This window comes from Calonectris borealis, chromosome 1, assembly GCF_964195595.1.
Source record: "Calonectris borealis chromosome 1, bCalBor7.hap1.2, whole genome shotgun sequence".
Classification (NCBI taxonomy): Eukaryota; Metazoa; Chordata; class Aves; order Procellariiformes; family Procellariidae; genus Calonectris; species Calonectris borealis.
The window spans coordinates 123,266,210-123,289,400 of NC_134312.1; the positions used below are offsets into that span (position 1 = coordinate 123,266,210).

At 49.5% G+C, this 23,191-nt stretch overlaps 1 protein-coding gene across 1 annotated transcript; it reads left to right on the forward strand.

Moving 5' to 3' along the window:
- The first annotated feature begins 1,766 nt into the window (after positions 1–1,766).
- On the forward strand, positions 1,767–22,563 carry DIPK2B (divergent protein kinase domain 2B). Its single transcript, XM_075173745.1, has 5 exons — positions 1,767–2,158; positions 7,038–7,302; positions 12,520–12,693; positions 14,471–14,759; positions 15,908–22,563. The coding sequence occupies exons 1-5, from the start codon at positions 1,935–1,937 to the stop codon at positions 16,246–16,248; spliced, it is 1,293 nt and encodes a 430-aa protein (XP_075029846.1). The 5' UTR covers positions 1,767–1,934; the 3' UTR covers positions 16,249–22,563.
- The last annotated feature ends 628 nt before the right edge of the window (positions 22,564–23,191 follow it).

The window sequence follows — 23,191 nt, forward strand, 5'->3', positions numbered from 1 at the left end:
AGGGGCGATTGCAGAGCCCAGTGCGCACCCCTGCAGCTCACGCATCCCTTAGTCCCATCAGGCTGTGGTTAAATGCTGGAGGGGATAATAAAGGATGGCTACAGTGCACCTTTATTTCCTTTAAAAAATGTGCTAGGAAATGGCTTGCCCACATGGTGTGAATTGTCCAGCTGGGGGAACGAGAAGTCTCCAAAGCCTCAGTCTGCTCCTCACTGCTCCTGTGTGAGATACGGCCCAGGAGAGCCTCCCGCGTCAATCAAAACATGACAGCTGGGGATGGGAGGGGAGCAAAGCCTGGTGCCACCGCAACAGCACACTACATTCTGTGCTGTACTGTCTGGGGCCAGGGTACAACAAGGGATGCCCCTTGGAGGTCTGCTTTCCTGGCCTTGAGCAGCTGCCTGCAGCAGCCTGCCAGGGCCCGTGCCTGCACCCCAGCCGCTTCGGGCCCGGGAGAGGCGTAGTCCTGCACTCAGCGTCCAGGTCCGGCCGGGTAGCCTGCAGTTCTGTAACCTTCAATCACAGAATCATAGAATCATAGAATCATAGAATCATTAAGGTTGGAAAAGACCTCTAAGATCATCGAGTCCAACCGTCAACCCAACACCACCATGCCCACTAAACCATGTCCCTTAGGACCTCACCTACACGTCTTTTAAATACTTCCAGGGATGGTGACTCCACCACTTCCCTGGGCAGCCTGTTCCAAGGCCTGACCACTCTTTCAGTAAAGAAATTTCTCCTAATGTCCAGTCTAAACCTCCCTTGGCGCAACTTGAGGCCATTTCCTCTCGTCCTATCGCTAGTTACTTGGGAGAAGAGACCAACACCCACCTCGCTACAACCTCCTTTCAGGTAGTTGTAGAGCGCGATGAGGTCTCCCCTCAGCCTCCTCTTCTCCAGACTAAACAACCCCAGTTCCCTCAGCCGCTCCTCGTAAGGCTTGTGCTCCAGGCCCTTCACCAGCTTCGTTGCCCTCCTCTGGACACGCTCCAGCACCTCCATGTCCTTCTTGTAGTGAGGGGCCAAGTCTTTGGCCTAACGAGAACAGCTTTTGGGTGTGATCGCAGTAGTTTCTAAGCACATTTGAAACGTCTGGCAAGCTCTCGTGTTAGCCCCTGTCCCATTCTCTAGCTTCTTTCCAGTGCCAGTACCATCGGGAAAAGATATTCAAAAGCAGGCAAGTCTTGCTGAAAAGCCCCATTTTTCAAGAGTAGCTTAGAGGCCAAGCTGTTACGTCAGCTGGGTGCTTTAGAAAGCTTCAGGCTATCCTGCTTTCCATTGCATGAGACACTGCAATGCAATCGCTTCTAAACAACGCTATTTTGAAGATACAAAACGGCGATGATTCCACCTGACAGTCTTTTCAGAGCTTCTGTGAGAAGGGGAACTGAGCCAAGAAAGTATCCGAGAAGTTAAGCGATGCGCCATCGCAAATCTCCAGGAATAAAGCAACGCTAAGGGTCTGGCTTCTGGTAAAATGGGCGTTTCTGCCACACTATTATTCCTCCCAAATCAGTTTTTACTAAGTGGCCCGCATATGCCCTTTGCTCCAGCGACAGGATATCCTTCATTTGTCTGCACAAAGTGCAGATGAGCACTTCTTCGTGTTGTTTTCCAAGTCCGCTGATGGGAGGGTCAGCAGGGGCCGAGGCAGCTGCACCAAGTAAAGGAAAGGTAACCATGGCAACCCAAGTTATCTGCATCCTCCATGTATTTCCTTCTCCCCACCCTACATCATATCTTTCCCACCCAAACCTCAAGCCGATAGAGCCAGTGACCAGCTGGCAGGATGGGGACTGCGGCAGGGTCTCCCGCACCCAGCGTGTCTTGCCGTGTTTCGGGGCTCACCGCTGCAGGCTGAGGTCATCAAAAAGAGACCGAAAGCATAGAGAGGGGTAACTTGCAAAAGGCAGAGCTCTCCGCTACTGTCGATGGGGCGCTGGATATGTTGCCTTTGCTCCAGAGTTGCAGATTCGTTGATGCTGCTCCTGGTTTTGGCTCTGAGCTGTAACCCTTCCACAGCAGCAACAGCTTCTCCGTCTGCGCCCCACATCAAACCCAGCTACAGTTTTGGCCGGACTTTCCTGGGACTTGATAAATGCAACGCCTGCATTGGGACATCCATTTGCAAGAAATTCTTTAAAGAAGAAATAAGGTCAGAAACTCAGCACAGTAATTTTTAAAGCATTCTGCATAGTAACTTGAAAGTTGCCTGTTAGTATTTCCAAGTACTTTAATGAACGACAATGCAAAGAGTAACTTAGCACCCGGTTGCCATTTCAGTGCCTAGTATTTAATTAATGTCTATAAGCTGCTGCTTTGTCTCTTTTCTTTTAAAGCCACACAAACATGATCAGACTTCAGACCTGAACTATAATTTGAAAGCAGGAGCAAAAGGCACAACTTTCTGCATAGAGAGTGGCTCCAAAACAATTCAAGGCAGTGATGGGGGAAGGGAAGAGGGAAGAAATCAGCTTCTTTAGATGTACTGGAAATATTTCATTATGAGCAACTGGGTAAATGCAAAGGGGATTTAGCTTTGTGCGCTCCCAACAGACTATGTTAACTACAAACATATAAACATGTTATATAATTTTGTACCAGGTGCAACAACACAAATGTGCAGAATTTCACGTGCGTATTAACTAAGATCAAAAGCGATCTAAACTTGCCTGAGGCACGAGGACTTCTGCACATCAGGTTACCTACGTGCTCGAAAATAGATGGGGCTAAATTATTAGCACGCTTTTGGGAGGTTTCTGTGAGAACTTGAAGGCAGAGGCAGAAATTGCCTCTGCCTCGAAGCTGATGAGACATATGCTGTCCAAGCGGTCGTCAGACTGATCCAATCAGTTTTAGGCTCAAAAGCAGAGCGTATCTGACGACAGCAGGGAAAATGTTGCCAGTGTATTTGAGGAGAAAGTTAAAGGCAGTGCTTGGCAGAGGAAGGGTTTATTGGGTCTGATATGATTTATGGAGCCATATGCACTTTCTTTTATAGATATAAAAGCCCGGGGGAGAAGAAATTATTATAGTAAAATTGTATTTTTAATGCTATAATGTAAGTAGTATAATATTGGACAAATCACCATTTTTATCTTAAACTATCCTATAAAATGTAGCACAGTAAAACCATAATGGTTTGTCTGGGATGGACTTGTAATACCGAACATCCACCCTTCCCTTACTGCCGCTGGAAAAAGGCAGCTTGTGGCTTTGCTACGCCAGGGCACCCCTTGCCGTGGCACACTGGGGGTCCCTCGGCACTTTGCCCTCTTGGCTTTCTGTCTCCCCCCTCTAGAGCGGAGGGCAATGCCATGGCGTGCGGTAAGTAAGGTGCAGAGGCATGAAGAAGGGCCAGGCCAGGAGTGCTGGGTTTCTCCCAGCCCAGCCCAGGCTCCTGTCCCAAAAAGCAGGATGGATTTGCAATCAGCGTGTTCAGCTGGCTGACAAGATCTGGTGTGTGTCTGCAGGGGCTGGGGGTGCGTTCAGGGTACGGCTGCCCTACATTTTATTCTCTGCAGCACGGCAGCATGGGAGCTGGCTCCTGCCCCGTGCCCCAGCCTGCTGCGGCCCCTTTGCCACTCGCCCGTGCAGGGTTTTTAGGGACCTGCTGCCGGGTACAAAGCAGCTTCCACGCATGCAGCTTGTCGCAGGTGCACCGTTTTTGGCTACTCCCGCTTAGCTGCTGGGGAGGTTGGGGCCATGCAGCTTCCTTCAGCCCTGCTGAAAATAGCAGTAGCCTTCTGCAGCAAACAACAGCCTCTGGCTGGCCAGTGGCCAGCTGCATGCTGCACCAGGGAGCGGGAAAGAGGTGCTATGTGAGCGAAAGCAGGAGGCCCCCAGGCTGGCTTTCCTCCGGGAGACAGTGGGAAACGGAATGGGTGTGCAGAGGGTCTGAGCGGGGTCCAGGAGTGCAGAGCCGCAAACATGTGGGAGCACGATGCTCCTGCCTCAGGGAAGGTAGAGGGGCTTCCTAAACCAGAGACTTTTTTTTCTCTCCTGTGAGCCCGCAGTCGGCTTCCTACAAGCAGTGCAGCACACAAATAAGTGACAACATACAGTTCTGCTCTGAGCACTTTGTAAATGGTAAACTTTTAAAAATGTTCTCCTGAGCAGTCAGTCAGCTTCAGGCGTTTCTTTGTAGGGGTTAAACGTGTTCTCCCACTTGATTTCTTGAACAGACGGGATTTTTTGGCAAGTGGAAGGTTAAACAGGGGAAATTTCAGTGGCACTTACGCTCTTTGATCCACCCCATGTACCTTTTCACATGTTCACAAAGGTGGATGGCACTTGGCGCTTCTCTGTGTTAATTCTCATTAGAACATGCTTCATTAATTCTCCATCATTTCCGGGAGCTGTGACATGCATTCACACTCGACTAACGAGTAAGAAGATGTGGGTTTTGTTCCCAGAAAGGCTGGTGACTCATCTTGTGCTCTAATGTTCTTTACTTCCCTTATCTTTGCCCAACTTTATCCATCTGTAAATGAGAATACCAAAGCCCGCCTACCGACTGTCCTGAGAGCAGAGCGCAGCAAAAGTTTTCATAAAATATTAGATTTTCAAAACACTGCGAAACTGAGCTGACCAAAACTATTTGCAGACTTGTGCCAATGCTGGTGATGAGTTTTGGCCAAAAGAAATGGGAAGGAAGTCTGAAAAAGTTGGAATGCTTCAATTGATAGGGTTTTATATGGCATTTCTTTATTTTGGTTTTAAGACTTAATTTACTTGATATTTTTAAAAACCGTAAAACTCCAAATGCAAGCAAAATTATTTTGGCTGAAACAAAATACTTCATTTCATCCAGGAAAAAAGAAAAATAAGTTTGATTTTCTTCAATGTTTAGTTCTGGGTTGATCTAAAATCTGTAATCTGTGACTCAGTTATTCACAAAGATCTTACTGAAAGTCTTAATTAAAGCACATTCAGGCCCTTAGCTAAAAGGCTTCATACGAGAGTGAATTATTGTTACAGCATAACTTGATGATGAATCTTGAAAGTATCTAGCAAATGTGCCAGGCCAGTGCTGCACTGCCCAGAAATGATGCCAAATACAGAATTGCTGTGGCCCATGCCGGGTTCCCAGGCCCGCGTGGCTTTCCCCCGGGAGCTCTGCAGAGGAAATCGCTCCATCCGCACTCAAATTAACGCTCAGCCCTGGATTTCACACATCCATGCGCTGCTTGCATGCGGGAGGCGGCGCTTTGCTGGTATCTGCCTGACATGAGCTCCCCTGAACGCACACGCTTGAGCCAAATCACAAGGCATATTTCCGCTTAACTTAAAAAAAAAAGAAAGAAAGAAAGAGAGACGCAGCCCATAGCCAACTCTTCCCTGTACGTGCCTGGCACACTGCGCCTGCTTTGCAGATTAGGCACTGGGAGAGGTCGTGATGCACAACAAATCACAGTGAGGCAGAGCGATTATTCTCTGTTTTTTAGTCCTAGCTCAAAACCAGACCAAAAAAAAAACCCCAAAACAAACAAGGCGTTTGTTCTCATGTCAGATGCCCTAATCGTAGGGAAGCTTCAATTTCATATTGGGCAAACCGCCCAAATGACCAAAATGCCTGAACTCCCCCAACCTGCTCGCTCAAGGGTCCGGCTCCTCTACTTCTGGTCAGCCTGCATCTCTGCAGCAAATTTTTTGCAGGAGGCACATGGTTAGAGCCAAAAGCCAAAGCAGGGCAAGCACCAGCGTTTCGGGGAGACTGGCTTTCCCCTGCCCCGGGCACCCGTGCTTGCCCCAGAGCTGAGCTGCACGGGGTCCGTGTTGGGGAAGGGTTGCCGAGGCGCTGCCTTCAAGAGGGGTCGTGGGGAGGAGGTCGGTCGGTCTCTGATTGCAGAGGATGGCTAGTGTCGCTGAGTCAGTTATTTGCCTGAAATCAGAAGAAATTAATCCCCCCAAAATTTCTCTGTGCCAATTTCCCAACTGGAAGTCAAACGGAAAGATCAGCTTCGGCTTTCAGATTTGTTAATATCTTTTCATCTAACTCCAGCTAGCTGATCCTGCAAGGAACCTCTTGCCTCTCCTGTTTCACTTCTGAGCTATCAGCTTTAATTTATGGTGAGATTAAATTAGGATGTGCTTTCTTACGCACTCAGGCAAGGTATCGTTAGGAGGTTTTAGAGGCAGCGAATGTGTGACGTTGGCCAAACCAAAGGTCAGAGTTCAGCTACTTTCCATGACACAGACATACTTACAAAACAGGCACCGCGCTCCTCAGCTCCTGCATGTGCGACGCGTGTGTGGGCAGGGCTGAGGGGGCTGCTGAAACAAAAAAAAATTGTCACAGCCTAATTACCCGGCCCATATGCTCCCCTCCTGTGCCTGTGTAGGGGAAGCAAATCGGTGCAAGATCTCCATGGCTACCATGGTGCCACACGCCCAGGGCCCCCCGTGCCCCCCATCACACCCCAACCTCTGCCGCTGCCTGGGGAGGTCATTCCTCCCGGCTGCTAAAATACAGCCAGTGATGGCGGGGGGGACCTGTCGACCCCAGTACTGAATAAGGCCACCACCTCAAAACAAAAGGTCATTTTGGCATTCCCAAATACATTTATTGTCAGGAGGTTTTGTTCTGCAGGGTCCCTCAAAGCGTCGAGTACTCCTTCTTCGGGCCCCTTTCTCCGGGATGAAGGAAATTTAAAAACTCCAGGGATTCCCCGTGAATCGAGACCCTGCAGCCCTCTCCCTTCCTCCCTCTCTCTACGTGGCCCAAAAGACCCTGTTTGGGCATTTCGTCCCCCTCCCCATGGCACTGTTCATGACAAGGGATGGTTTAAGCGGGAAGCAATAGATGGACAGTTTTTCCAAAACGCGTTTCCTTGACCGACCGCTTCGGCCTGCTCGCCTCACCCCGGCGCCCTGGGGCCGCCCGCCCGGGCCCGCTCGGCCTTTGCCGCACGACAGCAGAAAGCCCCCGGGGCCGGCGTGCGGCGGAGCCACCGCGGTGGCGCCGGCGCTGCGCGGGTGTCCGTGTGGCTTGTTAACCCGCTCTCCGTGGGGCTCTCGTTTTGGTTTGGCAGGTTTGACACCTGGCTTTCTTCTCATTTAAAGCTGCCCCCCAGCTACCTGCTCAGCTACTCGGGCAACTACACTGACGATGCCAAGAGCTGGCGGCTGGTCGACATCACCCGGCTGACCTCCAAGTACCAGCACGACCGGGCCGACAAGCGCATCTGCACCTCCCTGCTGAAGACGAAGACCTGCAGCCTGGAGCGCGCCCTGCGCCGCACGCGTCGCTTCCAGAAGTGGCTGCGGGCCAAGCGCCTCACCCCCGACCTGGTCCAGGTCCGTGCCCCGCGGCCCCTGCACCCCACACCAGCGGGGGGAGCGGGGAGAGGGAGCCCCAGGGGGGTGCTGCGTCGTTTTGAGGGGGGAAAAAAAGGGTCTGAAGGAGATATGGTTGCGACTTGCCAGGTAGAGGGTGAGTTTGGGCGATGGCTGGCCCTCTCCCTCCTGCCCCAGCCCAGGCACTCACTGGCCATCACTGTCCCTCAAGGCAGCATTGCAGGGGGCTGCAGGAGGGCAAGGCGGGTGCCAGGCCCTCCGGCATTGCTGGAGTGTCCAAGCGGTTTGTGCAAAACGGTGCTGCCCTCACAGCAGTGCTATGTGAAACAGGAGGATTTGAGAGCTTAAAACTTCCATTTGCTGGGTGAAAAAGTAACTGGAAAAATGTAGCTCTGTGGTATCTCAGATCTGCTGCAAAGTTAAGTCATTAGCTGAGCCCAAATCCTTCTCCTTAAAAGGCTCTTGATGTGCTATACAGCTTTCCCTACCCTGTCCTCTCTGAAACTGAATCCCCGGCTGAGCTGGCTGTGTCACACACATGCACACACATATGCATGCACACATGCATACACACGTGCACATACACACATATGCATGCACACACGCACACATGCACACGCAGCACCACGTGGAGACTCTGGCTGGGGCACCCTGGCCTTGCACCTATCCAGTTTCTCCCAGGCGCTTGAATTTCCCTGTGCAGCAGTGGGAAGCTGAGCTGACCCGGCTCCAGGGTGCCTCTGAATTGAGCTTGGGGGCCAGCCTGGGGGGACACACCCAGGGACAAATTCCCTGGGATATTTCAGCAACCCCTGCAGTTTTTTAGCTGGAGAGGGCTCAGGAGGCTGCAGGGATGCCCAGATCTTTGCACACCGGCCTCAGAACTGCTCTGCTCATGTTTTCATGGTTCTTTTGTTCTGTAAATCAAGCAGAGAAACCTAAACTGGGATATAAATCCCTTCTAACAGCATACAGGCTTGAATACACAGAGGAGCATAGGAATCCAGAGGCCCTGGGGCCTACGCCCCCACCTCCAAATTTCAGCAGCAATGACTATTTAAGATCAGGCACATGCTCTGCAGAATGGCTGCTGGTCTCACAGTGGTCTGAATTGAAAAACAGCCTGCGGCAACAACATTTCGGTCATACAGTGTGTGTGAGTTTGTACGTGAGGCCCTCCTCAGCCCCCAGCGCTGTTGTGTGGGCCACCACAGGTTACAGGGTGACCCCCCCAAGCCGTCTGGCCCCACAGAGCTGGGGATCCCCTTCCTCTCTGCCCACCCCACCTGCCCTCCTCAGAGCTGAAAGCTGCAGGAGCGCCTCTGCCTGCACCCCAGCCCAGTGCTGCTGCCCCTCTGCAGTGTTGGCTGGGCAAATGCGTGTTGGTAACTCGGCATGAGCTGTCGGAGAGGGGTTCCTTGGGGGTACCATACGGGACTGCAAATGTTTACCCGCGGCACTGCTCTTCTGGCTTTCTTTTGCCCCCTCTCTCTTTTCAGAGGCGTTAACACTGCTGTTGATGCCTAACATGATGCCCACCCTGTTTCACAAGGCTGCAGTCACCACTCCCCTCCCCACAGTTTTTCCTATATAGCAGCACCGAGGAAAGCTAATGGGCTCAGGTAATTTTGTCTTATAGAGCAGAGAATTATGACAAACCATAACGTGCTTGAATCAAAATGACAGACCATGAAGTAATGTTTTTTCACTTTACGCTGCCTGCCCTGCCTGACCCAACTATCAGCTGAGCTGCCTGCCACAGTGATTATTTCACCCACCACAATGAAAATCTTTATTAGACGCAGCAAAATCTTCAGCGCTAAAATCCATCCCGCCTCGGGGATGAGCAAGGTTTTCAGCCTGCGCAGTAGCCCCAGCCACCCGCTGCTTCGCCCAGGAGCTCATCGCCTCAAACTGCGCTGCGTGCTTTTCCTGTTCGAGGGGAAGAACAACAAAAAAAGCGGGTTAGTTTCAGCACAGGTCGCCCGCAGGGCAAATTTGCAGCCCTGCCTACAAAGCACAGGCTGGAAAATGCTGAAGGCAGACAGACGACAGCAGTACCAGGGTGAAAAGCCAGCCATTTTCAGGCCCTCTCTCTAGGATGCACTGTTTGAAACCATTGACCAGCACCTCAGCTATCCCTTGGCGGATGTGCTGGCACCATGGTTGTGTGGCCAGTATGCATCATCTTGCTCACAGCACATAGGTAGCAGCTCGCTGATCTGGCAGCTGGTCCAACCTAGGGAAGGATGGGCGTTACCAGGCTCCCAGGGCCACCTCCCAGACCTGCCGCCTCTTTGACCCTGCACCTCACCATCAGAGACGTGCTTTGGTAAACCTGCTGGCACCAACCGTGTCCGACCTCCCGCTGGAGGAGGACGATAGCAGTGGTGCCTGCAGTGGGGATGAGCCCCACTTCACAGGGCGTCCTCAGTTTCTCTCTTTTGGGGGTGAACAAAGTGGCCAGGAGCTGCAGGTGCTTTGACACCTACATCCAGATGTTTCCTTCTGGATCCCACCCCAAACTTAGTCGTTTGGTGAAGCTGCACCCAGGCGGCAGTGCGTGGGGCAGGAGACGGCTGTGCTCCTGAGCTGTGCCATCCCTCCTTGGGCTGGCTGAAGAGAAAGCAGACTGAGGAGAAGTTGTCTTCCAGAGGTTGTCTTTACGTCAGAGTGAATTCTGCATCCACACTAGATGCGCATACATATGCATACATGGGAGTTTAAAACACATCGCATACTGTGCAGTAGGAAAAAAAAATCACAGTTGAGGACAGGTAGGCTTTGCAGGAACTACTTATTATCAGATATAAAAATGTAGGTATATTTAATCAAAGTAAATAAGAAGCTTTCCATATCAATCACAAACAATACATCAGGCTGTCTGTCAGGTCTTATTCTCTGGGGTGATAAGACGCTGTAAAGGACTTAAGATACTCTCAGGTATCTCCAGATATCTCAGTATCTCCAGTGCTTCGAGTATGTGTTATTCAAATTTTTCTTCCATTGACAGTTTTTGTCTGGCAGTTTTACAACTCCGGCTCCTTTTCTGCTGTAGGGAGATTTCCATCTGTCTGCTGGAAGGGGAGGCCCCGCCCCGCTGAAACACTCCAGCAGGTGCTAAACTTTAGACATTTGAATAGCTCTGCCAAAATCAAAAGGCCCCACTGTCCAGCTTGGGTGGATCAGGGCTTCATTAAATCATAGGAAGCTGCACTGATGGTTGATATAAACATGGCAGCACCCCGCCCTGCTCCTCTGCTCCTGCACCACCGCTGGTATGCCTGAAATTGTTCTCGGGAAACAAGCAGCCGTGACCGCTGCGTGCAGCACATGTCCATGTCTGTGTTAATAGGATGAGCTCTGATCTTGAAAAAAATCCTAATTACCACTTTCATGCATTCTCTGCCACCATGCTTTCTGTTCCTACTGTATACTCTTAAGGGTCTCAGCTTTTACATTGCAAACTCCTGGAGGCAGCAAGGCTTTCTAACTTTGGCTGCAAATATTTGCATACACGCCGAGCTTCAAGAGACTTTCTCCACCATTTCTCTCTTATTTAACACAGCTCTGTTCTGCTTATTTTTTCTCACTTCTCCTCTAAAGGGAAAGTGACAGAGTCAGCCACAGCATGCCTGCAAGCGCTGCGAGAGAGAAATCCATAACCATCCCTTTCCCCATCTCCTTCTACGGTTTTAGAGAAATAGTTGAAAAAAAATTTCCTTGATAAGGCTACACCAGAGGAGAGGAGTGTATGAAGACTTGTAACTGGAACTGGGGAGAATTATTTTTTACAAATGTTTTATTCTCTTGGGGAAAGAAATGGTTCTTTGGTTGTTGCGAAACAACGCTCCAGTCGGGGTTGAGTTTTTCAGGTAGTTTTGAGCAGCTATTGGCATTCGGGGCTTGTTTCGTACAACCGATGGCCAAGGAGGCAGCGGTTGGAACCTCCCTGAGGCCAGCAGGGAGGCAGAGGAGGGGACGTGGGGGGTCTGGTCCCCCCTTTCCACCTCCCACCGGGAGAGCAGCACACTCCTCCTTTCCTTGTTTCTTCATTTCTTTGTCGTGGCTGGGTAATTAAGTCTTTTCTGCCAAATGAACAGCTCACGCAGGAAGGGCTGAGAGAGACCTACCTCAGAGTTACCAAATGACTTGAGGAGATCCTGAGTCAAATCTTTGCTCTCAGCGTGAAGATTGGCAGGGAGCAATGTGAGCTCCAGTGCTCTTTCCTCTGAAGCACGTCTCCCAGCCATCAAATTAGAAAGAAAACCCGAAAGAGTAAATATGACTACTTGGATCATTTGGAAGAAAAAGGCTTAGCAAAAACCTGATTCCCTCCCTCAGCAGAGGCATGGCAGGGCAGCGTTTCTGTGCCACTACGGGCAACATTCCATACGTCCACTCTCCTTGGCTATTAAGGAAGACTGACTTCAAAATAAAGGTCTTTTTTGACTACAAAGGAATAAATTTATATGCCATTTATCTCAGCCATAGATTGCTTGTGCAATTTTACAAGCCAAACCTCCAAATCAGAAGGGAGAAATACAGTGATGGTTGACTCCATTAGCCCAACAGTTCTTTATTTGTTGCTGGTATTTACAAAAAATATGCACAGGCTATTCAAATTTGGTTTTGATAGTTAATGCGCAAGTTTATCAGAGAGAGAATACATCCTGTGCTTGTACCCACATACAGTGTTTATTTACACTTTTAAAGCATGTTTACTGACCTTAGCAAATAGTATTTCCAAGAAAGCTGCTCACAGGTTAAGCAAATAGCGAAGCGATCTGAAGACATTATTTAACGAGGGAAGTGAGTCACAAGCTTAATGACAGGGAGGCCTCCACCAGCGAGCCGGGATGCCAGGGCTGGAAACCCGGGCGGAGGGATGAGGCCCGCTGGCACGGAGCAACACGGTGCCACGCGGTCAGGGGGAAATGGGGTTTGCAGCTTCCGCAGCTGTGCCACGAAGACTGGGTGCTATTTTGGAAACCTGAGTTGTGAACAGGCATTTTTGGATGGCGCGGGGTTTTTTCCTAGGAGGGATTGCTGTAGAGAACCCCCCGTGTGCCCGTACCCACCAGCAGCTGTGCCGCAGGGGGCAGAGATGCAGTGGGCAGAGCACAGAGGTACCCATACCCCCAGCATGAGCCAAACACATTGCGATATCTCAAGCTGGAAAGTAAACACCTTTGTCATGTTTTCCCCTCTCTCCAGGGCCTGTCTAGCCCAATGCTGCGCTGCCCATCCCAGCGTCTCCTCGACAGGATAGTGCGGCGCTACGCTGAGGTGCCAGATGCTGGCAGCATCTACATGGACCACCTCACCGATCGGGACAAACTGCGCCTCCTGTACACGCTGTCAGTGAATTCACATCCCATCTTGTTACAGGTACGTACCACTTCTCTCCAGCTTGAAATATCACCTTGCAGCCCCTTGCAAGCGAACCCTTGCACAAGATGTGCACCAGCCCCTAGCTGGACAGAAATCCCAGCCCTACCATTTAGCAAGCTCTCTAGCCTTCATAAAACGAGTTTCTTCTATGGGGTTGGATGGCTGAAGTCAGGCAGACTCCTGCGGTGCTCCTTGCATCAGTTGTGGAGAGATACGGATGCCCAGCCCCTTAAATAAATCAGAACCCAGACAGGTTATTGCACTAGCGCACTGTGAAAGCCAGGGTTTTACACGTCCCCAATACTTCGTGGTGTTATGTTTGCATAGCTAATATATTACTTAAAACCACAGCCTGTTTATAAAAGAGAAAGAGCATGTTTTAGCATGGGAGGACCAAGACACAGCGTTGAGGTTGAACATGGACTTGGGGAGCACTGATTTCCCAGGCTGCATGTGCCAGTGCTGTTTTTTCCATTTACATGCCACTGGTAACTAGCTCCGTAGCAAAGTGCAGCTTTGCAGAGGTGTTTGGTGAAATCCCAAATACAATGAGCTCTGAGTTTGAAGGCAGAGAGCTGGGAGGCCTCACACCCCTCCCCTGGTCCCCTGCTGGCATGCCTGGCATGTGGCTCCTCTCTTTTCTTACATGTGTTTCTGAGGGAGTATCCTCACCCATCCCCACCACCGCCCCACCTTTAGTCCTCATTGCTGTTTCTTTCAACCCTTTGAGATTCCACAAAGAAGAGAGGCAGCGGCAGCACCTTCTCCTGCCCCAGGCCACCGCTGTCCTCAGCAGCTCACAGGGCTCTGCCCGGTCCCAGGGAGGGGGAATGGTGCTCGTGCTCTGGGAATTTCCCAGGGGTCATTCAGTCACCCCGGCCATGGCCCGCTGGGGCACGAGGCTGTGGCTCTCAGCACTGTAAAGATACGGCAACGCAGCTTAAAGAGGTGAGAAAAATATGCCGAAGAGAAAGGACTTGATTTTACGTGGGTGCCCAAAATGCCTTCACAGCAGAAGGGAGAAGCAACCTTAAACATGAAACTGGACGAGTTCATAACCCTGCCTTGGCAGGGTCTGGGGCACTGGGGAGACAGAGAAGTTGTAGTGTAAATGGCAGAAAGTTTTGTGTTGGCATGGCTCAGTAGTCATATGGTTTGGTTTCCACCTGGGATAACTGTGCTGCTAGCACGAGCTGAGGTGATGCAGGGAGCCCAGCCCAGGTGTCCCCACTGTAGCCAACAGCCAGCACTTCTGTTCCTGAGACTGCAAAGTCTCTTACAAAACAGCCAGGCAGTTCTTACAAATTATTGAAAACTGCTTAACCCCACCTCACCTCCAAGCCGTGACTTCAGCTATGCAGTGCTCATGAGGGACCTATCAAAGGCTCCATAAAGACACCTAAAATTAGCTATTCTGTGGCTAAAATTTTCATGAATTTGAAATCTATTATTATCTTGGACTTTGCGGTTAGTCTCTCTCATGGAATGAGTCTTGAAATATCAGATTCTACTTCCTTAATTAAAAAAACGAAAAAAAAAAAAAGAAGAAAAAAAAAGCACTGCTCCAGGACAGAGCTGTGCCTTCACCGCTGGTGGGGCAGGCTGGGGTGAGGAAGGGTTGCGGGCTGCTTTAGAAAGCAAAACACGACACCTGCGCTGCTGCTTGAAGCTGGCCAGGGCACTTGAAAGTCCTCCAGGAGGGAGGTGGGTCGGTGGGCAGAGCGCAGCGGCCAGAGGGTGGGGGCAATCCCCCCATTCCCGCTCTCCCTGGCAGATCTTCCCCGACGTGGAGGGATGGCCCTTCCCGCGGTACCTGGGCTCCTGCGGGCGGCTGGTGGTCAGCGCCAGCACCCGGCCCCTGCGTGACTTCTACGGCGCGGCCCCCGAGGTGGCTGCCGACCTGGCCCTCCAGCTCCTCGCCGTCCTCCGCTCCATGGGCACCAACGACCTCAACTATTTCTTCTTCTTCACCCACGTGGATGCTGGCACCTTCGGCGTGTTTAGCAACGGGCATCTGTTCATCCGGGATGCCAGCACGCTGGGGATCATCGACAAGGAGGAAGGTACTCAGCAGGCTCCGGGGCTGCGCATCTGTCACAGGAGGGCTCAGCGAGGCAGGGGAAACAAATCTTTCACCTGCTACGCTCGGCTCTGCTGCTGATTTTTTTTTTTAATCAACCAAACATCGCTTGCTAAATTAAATAATGAAAAGTTCACGGAGAGATTTACCAACAGCAAAAGCATCAGCAGCTCCTGCCGTCCCGGGGCTCTGAGTCGGGAAGGCGACAGGCATTTTGTTTGTGTAGTCAGTGGTTCGGTGACCAACTGTGGGCGCTTACGTCCTGCCCGGCCCCCTCTGTGGCTGGCAGCAGCATTCAGCGTGCACAGTGCTGAACGCTCTCATTTGAAGTCTTCCTAAATCACCTTTTTTAAAACTTTTGCCACACAAATATCAATATTCGCAAGTAGAAATTTCATAACTTCATTTGTTTTAAGTATTGGGTCAAATTAGACTCTTTTTAGGTGCATTTAGCACATTAACAAATAACATTATCATAACAACAAAATCCCCCTTTTGTCATTTTTACATAAAATCAAGAGTTACTATTCACTTTTCAAAGGTTACATTGGTCTGCTTCTGGAAGTAGAGCTAGTCAAAGACTATTCCTCCAATAATTTAACAATGTCATTTTGAATGTTCAAATTTTCAGAAGACCTTTTCTCAGCTCACACATTCGGCTGAGTAGATCTCAAATATTCAGAAGCAGCTGTCAGAGAATTTTCCACTGGGTTTCTTTTTTTTGTCCCAACAGCTATTACTGTTGACAAGACTCCAGCTAGATGAGCTGTTGTTGCAATTTAATGATTTTGGGTAACGTGGAAAAATTATGGGTTTAGCTATTTGTGGTAGTTTTTGTAGGAACTCCATATTTTAGGTTAGTACTCCAGTTCTTCTTGCTCTTCCTGCATCAGTTTGACTCGACAGACTCCTCTCCACTTCCTCTGTTAGGCGGTTCTGCAGAGCTCTGTCATTCAGAAAAATATACATATTTCAGGAGTGAGAAAATTGGCCCATATACAGCTGCAGCACAGAGTACTTTGTGGCGAAAGACAGTAACAAACGCCATGTTAATACAGAGGTACAGACATATGTGATTATCCAAGATTTCGCTACCGTGCTTCTAACAACTGGCTTAATTGTCTCTAATAGGGAGCCAGCTGACTGACAGCCAGCAGGAGTATAAAGATATATTTAGCTGTTTGACTGTGGACTGCCAGTCCGCGTTTGTGTCCTGTAACTCCATCAGAGAGAAGCACAGCCTCGTCATGGTGTGTCAAGAGCTTTTGCCTAAGCTCCTGAAGGGGAAATTCCTGCAACCCGTGCAGGAGAAAATAGACAGCTTCCTGCAGCACTGCGCCGACGGCCTCGCCGATGACCAGGGCGTCGACGAGGCGGTTGCAAAGCTGGCAGAGCTCCTGAAACCTCTGCGGTCTTGCGATTCCCGTTTTGCCTACCGCTACCCTGACTGCAAATACAGTGACAAATACTGACGGCTTTGGAGGAGGGGTCCCCCTGGGAAGGACTGGGGCAGTGTCAGCCCCCTGCCAGCACGGGAAGCAAGAAGGAACCAGGGTAGCTGCAAAGACCTGCACCGAATCTGGGGCTTCCTCATCAAGGTGCAGGAGGAGGGAGCAGAGTGCACGTGGGATTTATTGTTCATCTCCCAGAGATGCATTTGTTACATGGGATGTTAGACATGATGTAAGGCTTATGGATTATTAGCATTACCGTGAGTGACAGGGGCTACAGGATTAATAAATCTTATTCATGTATTTTGGCCTTGGAAGAGTTTTCCATGCCATCCGTTACAAAGAAACTGTCTGAAGGCAGCACACTCACAACTAGGTAGATAGAGGAGCTTTATTACCGAGAAAGTCTTCCTGACCGAGATGGTATATACATAATGTGGGATGGATGGAAGCATTTAAGACTTTCCTTGTGGGGATTTTTAAATCATAGGTAAACTGAACCACCAGATCAGTTCCTTACCATCACCAATCACAGATCACTTTTATAAAATATTTAAATTTTATTACTTTTATGGCACACACAACATAAAGGCCCCATGTCTCTTGAGACTTAATTTCTCTAATCTCCAAATATAATTACTTTTAGTCTTTCCCAAGTTGACGGGCAGTAATGGGGGACTAATAAAGGTTCTTGTTTTAAGATCAGAAGAAAACCAACCCTGGGATGTGATTTTCCAGTAGATATTTTCACACTTTTGTCTCCAAAGAAAACTGAAGGAACCATTTGCACAAAACCATTTAAAGAGGAAAATTACCTTAAGAGGAGAAACAACACAGGCAGAGGATGAGAGATTAGTTTACCCTGAGCCCGATGAGTCTTGCTGAACACTCAATACTCCAGTGTAGGTGCTGGGCACCCCCAAGAGCTGGGGAGGTCTAAGTCCTGACCAGCAAGAGGTACAGCCAACTCCTCATCCATTTTCCTTTCAAAGGAGGAATCAAGCCAGTCCCCAAAGGAGTGACTCAGGCACCTAAAATTTGGGGCGATGGACTCTTTTTTCACAGCAGTGGCCAGCCCAGGGCTAGATGCAGGTGCCTCATTTTGTGGGGGAAGGTTGCAAAAATTGCAGAGTTGCAAAACACAACTTTCTCACCCAGCATCTGTCAGTCCCTGTCCCATGTGCTCCCCGTGGGGCATCAGAGGCCCACACCAAACCTTCCCTGATGTCTAGGGGACTGCCAGATCTCACCTGGGTTTGAGGCTTTCTCCTGGGATCCAGGTGCATGGGAGTCACCAAGCAAATTCGACTGAGCTGAGTCAGAAACTAGACTTTCTGGATCCCCCGTATTTTCATTGTGGAAACAGTCTTCCTTTAGCCATGGTTCCAAAAAGAAATCAGTACAGCATAAAAGCAGAAAAAGATGTGAGTGCATTTGCATTGCTAATCATTGTATGGAGTTACCAGGAGCAGGAATGCAAGTCAAGATTTTGTGTTGGCTGTGGAGGGGCTCTGTATGCGCAGAGCACCCGGCCTGGGCTTAAAGTCAGGTGTTGCAGACAGATTAGGCATCCAAAACCACACACAAGTCTGACACTGGGAAAATTTGACCCAGGACATTTATTTTATCTTTCCTCTTGGCATAAAGTATCAAGTGCACCTTTCACCTCTCAGAAGTGAAGAAGAAGAAGAAGTAGAAACATTGAAAATAATTTGTAGGTAAATTTAGCTCCAGGCCCAGATGGTCCAACAGCAAAAATGTTTAAATATACAGCCTAAGCTACGGCTGCAGCCTTCTTTCTTGATTTCAGTCTATTTCTACATCATGGCTCTCTTCCAGTAAGAAAAACATGTCCTTTACTGAGATCCATAAGGCTGACTAACAATCTGTTTCAACAGTTTTTCTTGACTCTGTCTGCATCTCCCATCTCTCGGTCTGTGATTTTACCTGATAGCCGGGCGTTAGCCCCGGGCCCCTTCCCCTCCAGCGAGTCCTGCTCCCGCGGTGCTGGTTGTCGGCCACCTCGCGCCGGGCAGGAGGAACTCCCGCTTCACCACCGCTCTCGCTGGGGTCAGCGGTGGGGTGCTGCCCACCCGGGCAGCGAGCTGCCAGCATCCTCTCAGTGCTGGAGGGCAGCCTTCTTCATGCGGTCGTAACTAAAAACGCATACCGCAAAATGCCCAAAAAGCGCTGAGATGAAGAACCAGCCTGGTCCACCCGTGACCCAGCAGAGATGATTTCCAAGCCGTGGTCTGCAGAAAGGTCTTCGCAGTTGCTCCGTGACTCAGGCTGACCTCTGTTAGAATGCTTTTGGTTTGACTTGCATTGAAAGGAGGAGCAGCCCTTGCAACAGGGCTCCACACTGGCTTCACTCCTCTCCCATGCGTCTTGGGCATTTTTATTTTCAGCACGCACATTTTTATTTTGGAAATGAGCCGTTCATCTACTGTACGGCTCTGTGCAAAATGTCTCCTGGGCAGTAGAGCATCTCTCTGCTATCAAAGCAGCCCAGGGCAATGCGGAGGGGATGCAGTGCTCAGCACCGTAGAGAACGGCAGGAGCAAGCCCAGATCTCTCCAGCATTGGGCGAAAGTACTGAGGTGTCACATGGGCTTCGGCTGGGCCCCAATAACTCATGATCCTAAAATGCTGGGTGTATGAAACAGGAAAGTCGTGGTCTTACTTTGCTGCTCGGACTTGGTTGGCAAGACTGCAGCAGAAGTCTTGAGGCACGTGGCATCTATTTTTACATGGCTTGATTCAAAGTTGTTGAAGCTAAGAGGAGTCTCCCCACTGCTTTCAATAGACTTTGATATGAATTTAAATTAAAAAAAACCACGATTAAAAATAACAGAATCATGGATTTAAAAATTATTAAAGCGTTGGGAGCTATGTTCACCACCAGTTTCTCATCGATTACAAAGGCCAGGCTCATGTAAGACTGTGACTAATATGCCAGCCATAAAATCAGTCCATGGCTCAGAGAGCAATAATTTTCCTAAACTAAATCTCATTTCCCTATATTTCCCTGGCCTTTTTTTTTTCATTGCCAATTTTTTCTCTTAATATTTTCCTTTTTCTTGGCAGTCAGGCCCTGGAATCAGTGCCCACCCTGTCTGCCAGCTCCAGTCAAGCCTTGAAATGCTAGTAGGCCAAGCTCCAAAAGGATGTGAAATTAATTTATAAATGGCAATTATTTTAAACCTAATCCTTCCCAAAAGAACTCTGGAGCAATTTTTTCCTCTCTGCGTTCGAGTTATTTCTGACGGTGGCTTTGTATGAGCCTTTGCAAACTGTTTCTGGTAACAACTTAAAATGTTTCTGCAGCAGGACAAGGATGGCAGAAGTCTTCCACCAGTCTCGCAGTCAGCCTCAGTGCTTCCGTTATTTGTAGTAGTTTGCAGCTGCCTTTATGTCCAGCTGTTTATTGGGTGTCTCTCTTACTGCCCCATATCCCATGTATTTTTGAAGTTTTCATGTCAAGAGGTTTGTAAAACTGTATTTTCTGCCATATTTTTTCTAGCGGCGTATTTTAACACTGTCATTTCTCAGGGGATGAGGACTGTGTATGGGCAGCCCACAGCAAGAGACAGTCACAGTTTCACCCAGCGTAGTTCACGGCTCCTCTACGTATCATCTTCAGTCGGCACCTTCACGGGTGTCCGTGGTGCTCACACCGCTGCCCCCTGCCCCACACAGCCCCTTGGGAAGCAACGGCAGCCAACGGTGGCATTAAATTGTATTTTTCATGCACTCCTCCCACCAAAGAGAGAGCACCCTGGCAGCGTTGGCTGAAACAGGTCCTCATCACAGAAAGTGGAAAATTGGTAAAAACTGGTTCCCCTCCACGAGCAATACACCCGGTGCCTATTCTCTCTGCATCCTTGTCTTCATTCAGCCACCCTCTTACTCAGACGTGGCTGATGCACAGGGGAAACGGCACCAAGACAGAGCCTCTGAAGTGGCCTCATGCTCCCAAATGTCACAGGTACGTCTGTGCCCCTTGAGTCTGGGCTGTTCTGACACCTGCCAGCACCTCGCAACTGGCACGCTTGGCTGGGATGCTGGGTATTGCCGGGAAAACCCATGCAGGTATTTGAAGTCAAGGTATCTGGTAACAAGCAGAGCACCCCAAAGCCTTCTAGCAGGGGGCACTTTCATTACGACTGGTCCTGGAGGGTTGGAGGTCCGGGTTTCCCACTCCATAGCTTTTGTGGGTGATAATTTCTTGCATCACTTTGCATCTCTTCTCCTTTCCCACATGGGACTATCCAGAAAACATCACAGCATTTTGGAGAACTTGGGATCAGCTTTCAACAGCTCCTGTCCACAGGAGCAGCCAGACGAGTACTTTTCTTGCAAGCACCTTTCCAGCAAGCTCAGCCAACAGCAGTTGTTTGCAGGTGCTTTTTATTTGCCTTCTGGTTTTCTGAGACTTTAGGATGCACTTGGGTCCCATTTGCCAATTACTCTCTACAGCCAGGTGCTCTAGATACTTTGTTGCTAATTCTGCCTAAGTGAAACCTCAGCTTATCACGTGAATCTGGAAAGTAGAGCTTTAACAAAAATATTGAATGTCAGGAGATGTTACGAGATCACAAGAGCCAGCACCACAGTATTCTGAATTGGTTCACCAAGACACATTAATCTGATTAATAGGTGAGCCTAGCTGCTGTTGTATCCTATGTTCTCTGAAAGGAGCTTGGTAGCCACACTGAAATTAAAAACAAACAAACATGAATTTCAGGGAAAGGAAAATTAAATGAAAACAGCTACTCATAGCAAGTCCATTGGAGGGCTGCGGGAGGCGTGCGCGGTTTCTTTCTTATGGGTTAGAAAAAATGGCCAGACTCATCTGCTCTCCTCCGCAAGGGGATGGTCTCAGCCAGAGGGTGTTGGTGGGTTTTTAGCACTGCTCCCCAAGGAAGACTTGAACAAGTGACAAGAGACCCCTAAGGAAGGGTGAGGATGACCCAGAGGTCCAGAAAGAGAGAGGAAAAGACAGATGGAAAGCTAGGGAGGGACACCTGATAAAGATCTTCAAACAATTAAAGAAAAACCATAAAGGGATGAGAATAAGCTGTTCTGCATTTCCGTGGCAGACAGGAATGTGAGCTTATGTGGTAGCGGGCTAGATGGGCTGCAGTAAGAATAGTATAGAAATGGATATAGGAGCTGCAGGGTCTCCACCATTGGGACACTTGAAGCAAAAGCAACGTGGCTGCACATGGCACCGAACTGGGCAGGAGGCTGGCCCCGAGACTGCCGGACATCCTTCCCTGTAGAAGGGGTGGCCACTGAGGTGGCCAGACCCCTTTGCCTCAGTTCTCTCTGCCACGTGTCATGAGCTGTCAGCCCTTAAAGCAGCGGTCCGCACACCTCACATGGAGACAAGACCTCCTAAAGGAGGAGATGTTAGAGGTGACTCTTTGGTGGCTGAATCCAGAGAAGAAAACAGTGGGGTTACCCATCTCTGCATAAACCACCAGAAGGGATGGGGCAACAGCAGTAAGCCAATTTTCTCATTGAAAAGAAAGAAACACTGTGTTTCTGGCATAGTTTTACTTGCTGAATTTTACATTTTTGCTCTTCTGGAGCAATGAGAGGAAGTTTCCCTTTCTCCACAGGTCTCCAGTTGGAGCTGAAGGATGCTGCCTGCCCCATAAAGTAGCCCCCACTGCTGCTGGCACTCCTCACTCCTGCCCTAAGGGCCATCAAAATCCCACCACTGAGTTTCTCACCTCTCCCTACCAGCAGGCTGGAGTGGGGCTGACTACACCACCCCCCGCCCTCTCCTAACCTTCAGGGGAACGATCAAGCCAACGTTTCCTCAATGGGAAAAGAACAATGAGCTCCTGTGAGAGCCAGAGGTCATCCTTCACCTCTGAAGGCTCCCCATGTAGCACCTCTTGAAGTCCAAGCCCCTCACCTCTTTAAGGATCAACTGCCTGCAACATCGAGTATAAATGGCAATAGTTAGTCTAAAGCAAACTTTTCAGGTGTTTGAAAGAACAAGAATACACCAGCCTCTTCCCTGGGGACATGGGGTTTTAAGAGAACAAGTTTGTCAGGTTTTACAATCCTATAGTACTACTCAGCAAGGATGCATATAGCTAAACCCTTGCCTTACACAGTTCATTTGCTACATTGCATGTAAAGATAGCTTTTTAGACTAACACCCACGGAAGTGTCATGTAAGGTTCAGCATATTATGTGTTTTAAAAGGACCTTCTCAGTCATGCTGGATTTTTTTTTTCCTTTCAAAATTTAAACATTCAGTTGGATAAAGGCTTGTCAAATTCATTCCTATAATGATGTCTTAAAATAGTGGTTTTTTTTCTTGCTCTGAAAAAATAATCAAGTCACTAGGAATAACCGGAGACTTTTCACAGGGATGAAAACCTCCCTCTGTTCATATTCTCGGTACAGGGAGAGCAAAAGAGAATTCACCTTTCGGTTTTCACTCTGCTCTGGCTGGAGCAGCTGTAAACATTTACTCTTTTTTTTTCCCACCTCCTCAAGCTGGCGATGGAGAAAAGCAAGTGCCCTTATATGTTAGCACTATTTCTACTAGCAACACAAAGGAGGGATTTGCGTACCGTTCAGGTACTGCTGAAGGACAGGAGGAAAAAGGCACTGGAAGAACGATGCTGCTGGGGGAAAGTGCTGGGATTAACCATCTCTCTTCCCAGTCAGGGCACTCGTCACCGTTTCAGACGTCCCTGAAGGGAGTCACTGCATCACCGCTGCGGTTTGAAAATGGAAATCCCTTTGGCAGGTGGGCAAGGGATGGGAACAGTTGTCCAGGTTTCAGGAAACGGATTATTTATCCTTTCCCATTTCCACTCGTGGTGCTGCTTGCTCTGCCTGTCCCCCCCGCGGAGAGGGGCACCCCGCCGGCTGCCTTTGCCACATGAAGGCTGCGCGGGATTAAACCTCCCACCTGCCAAAGGAGCGCAGCAGC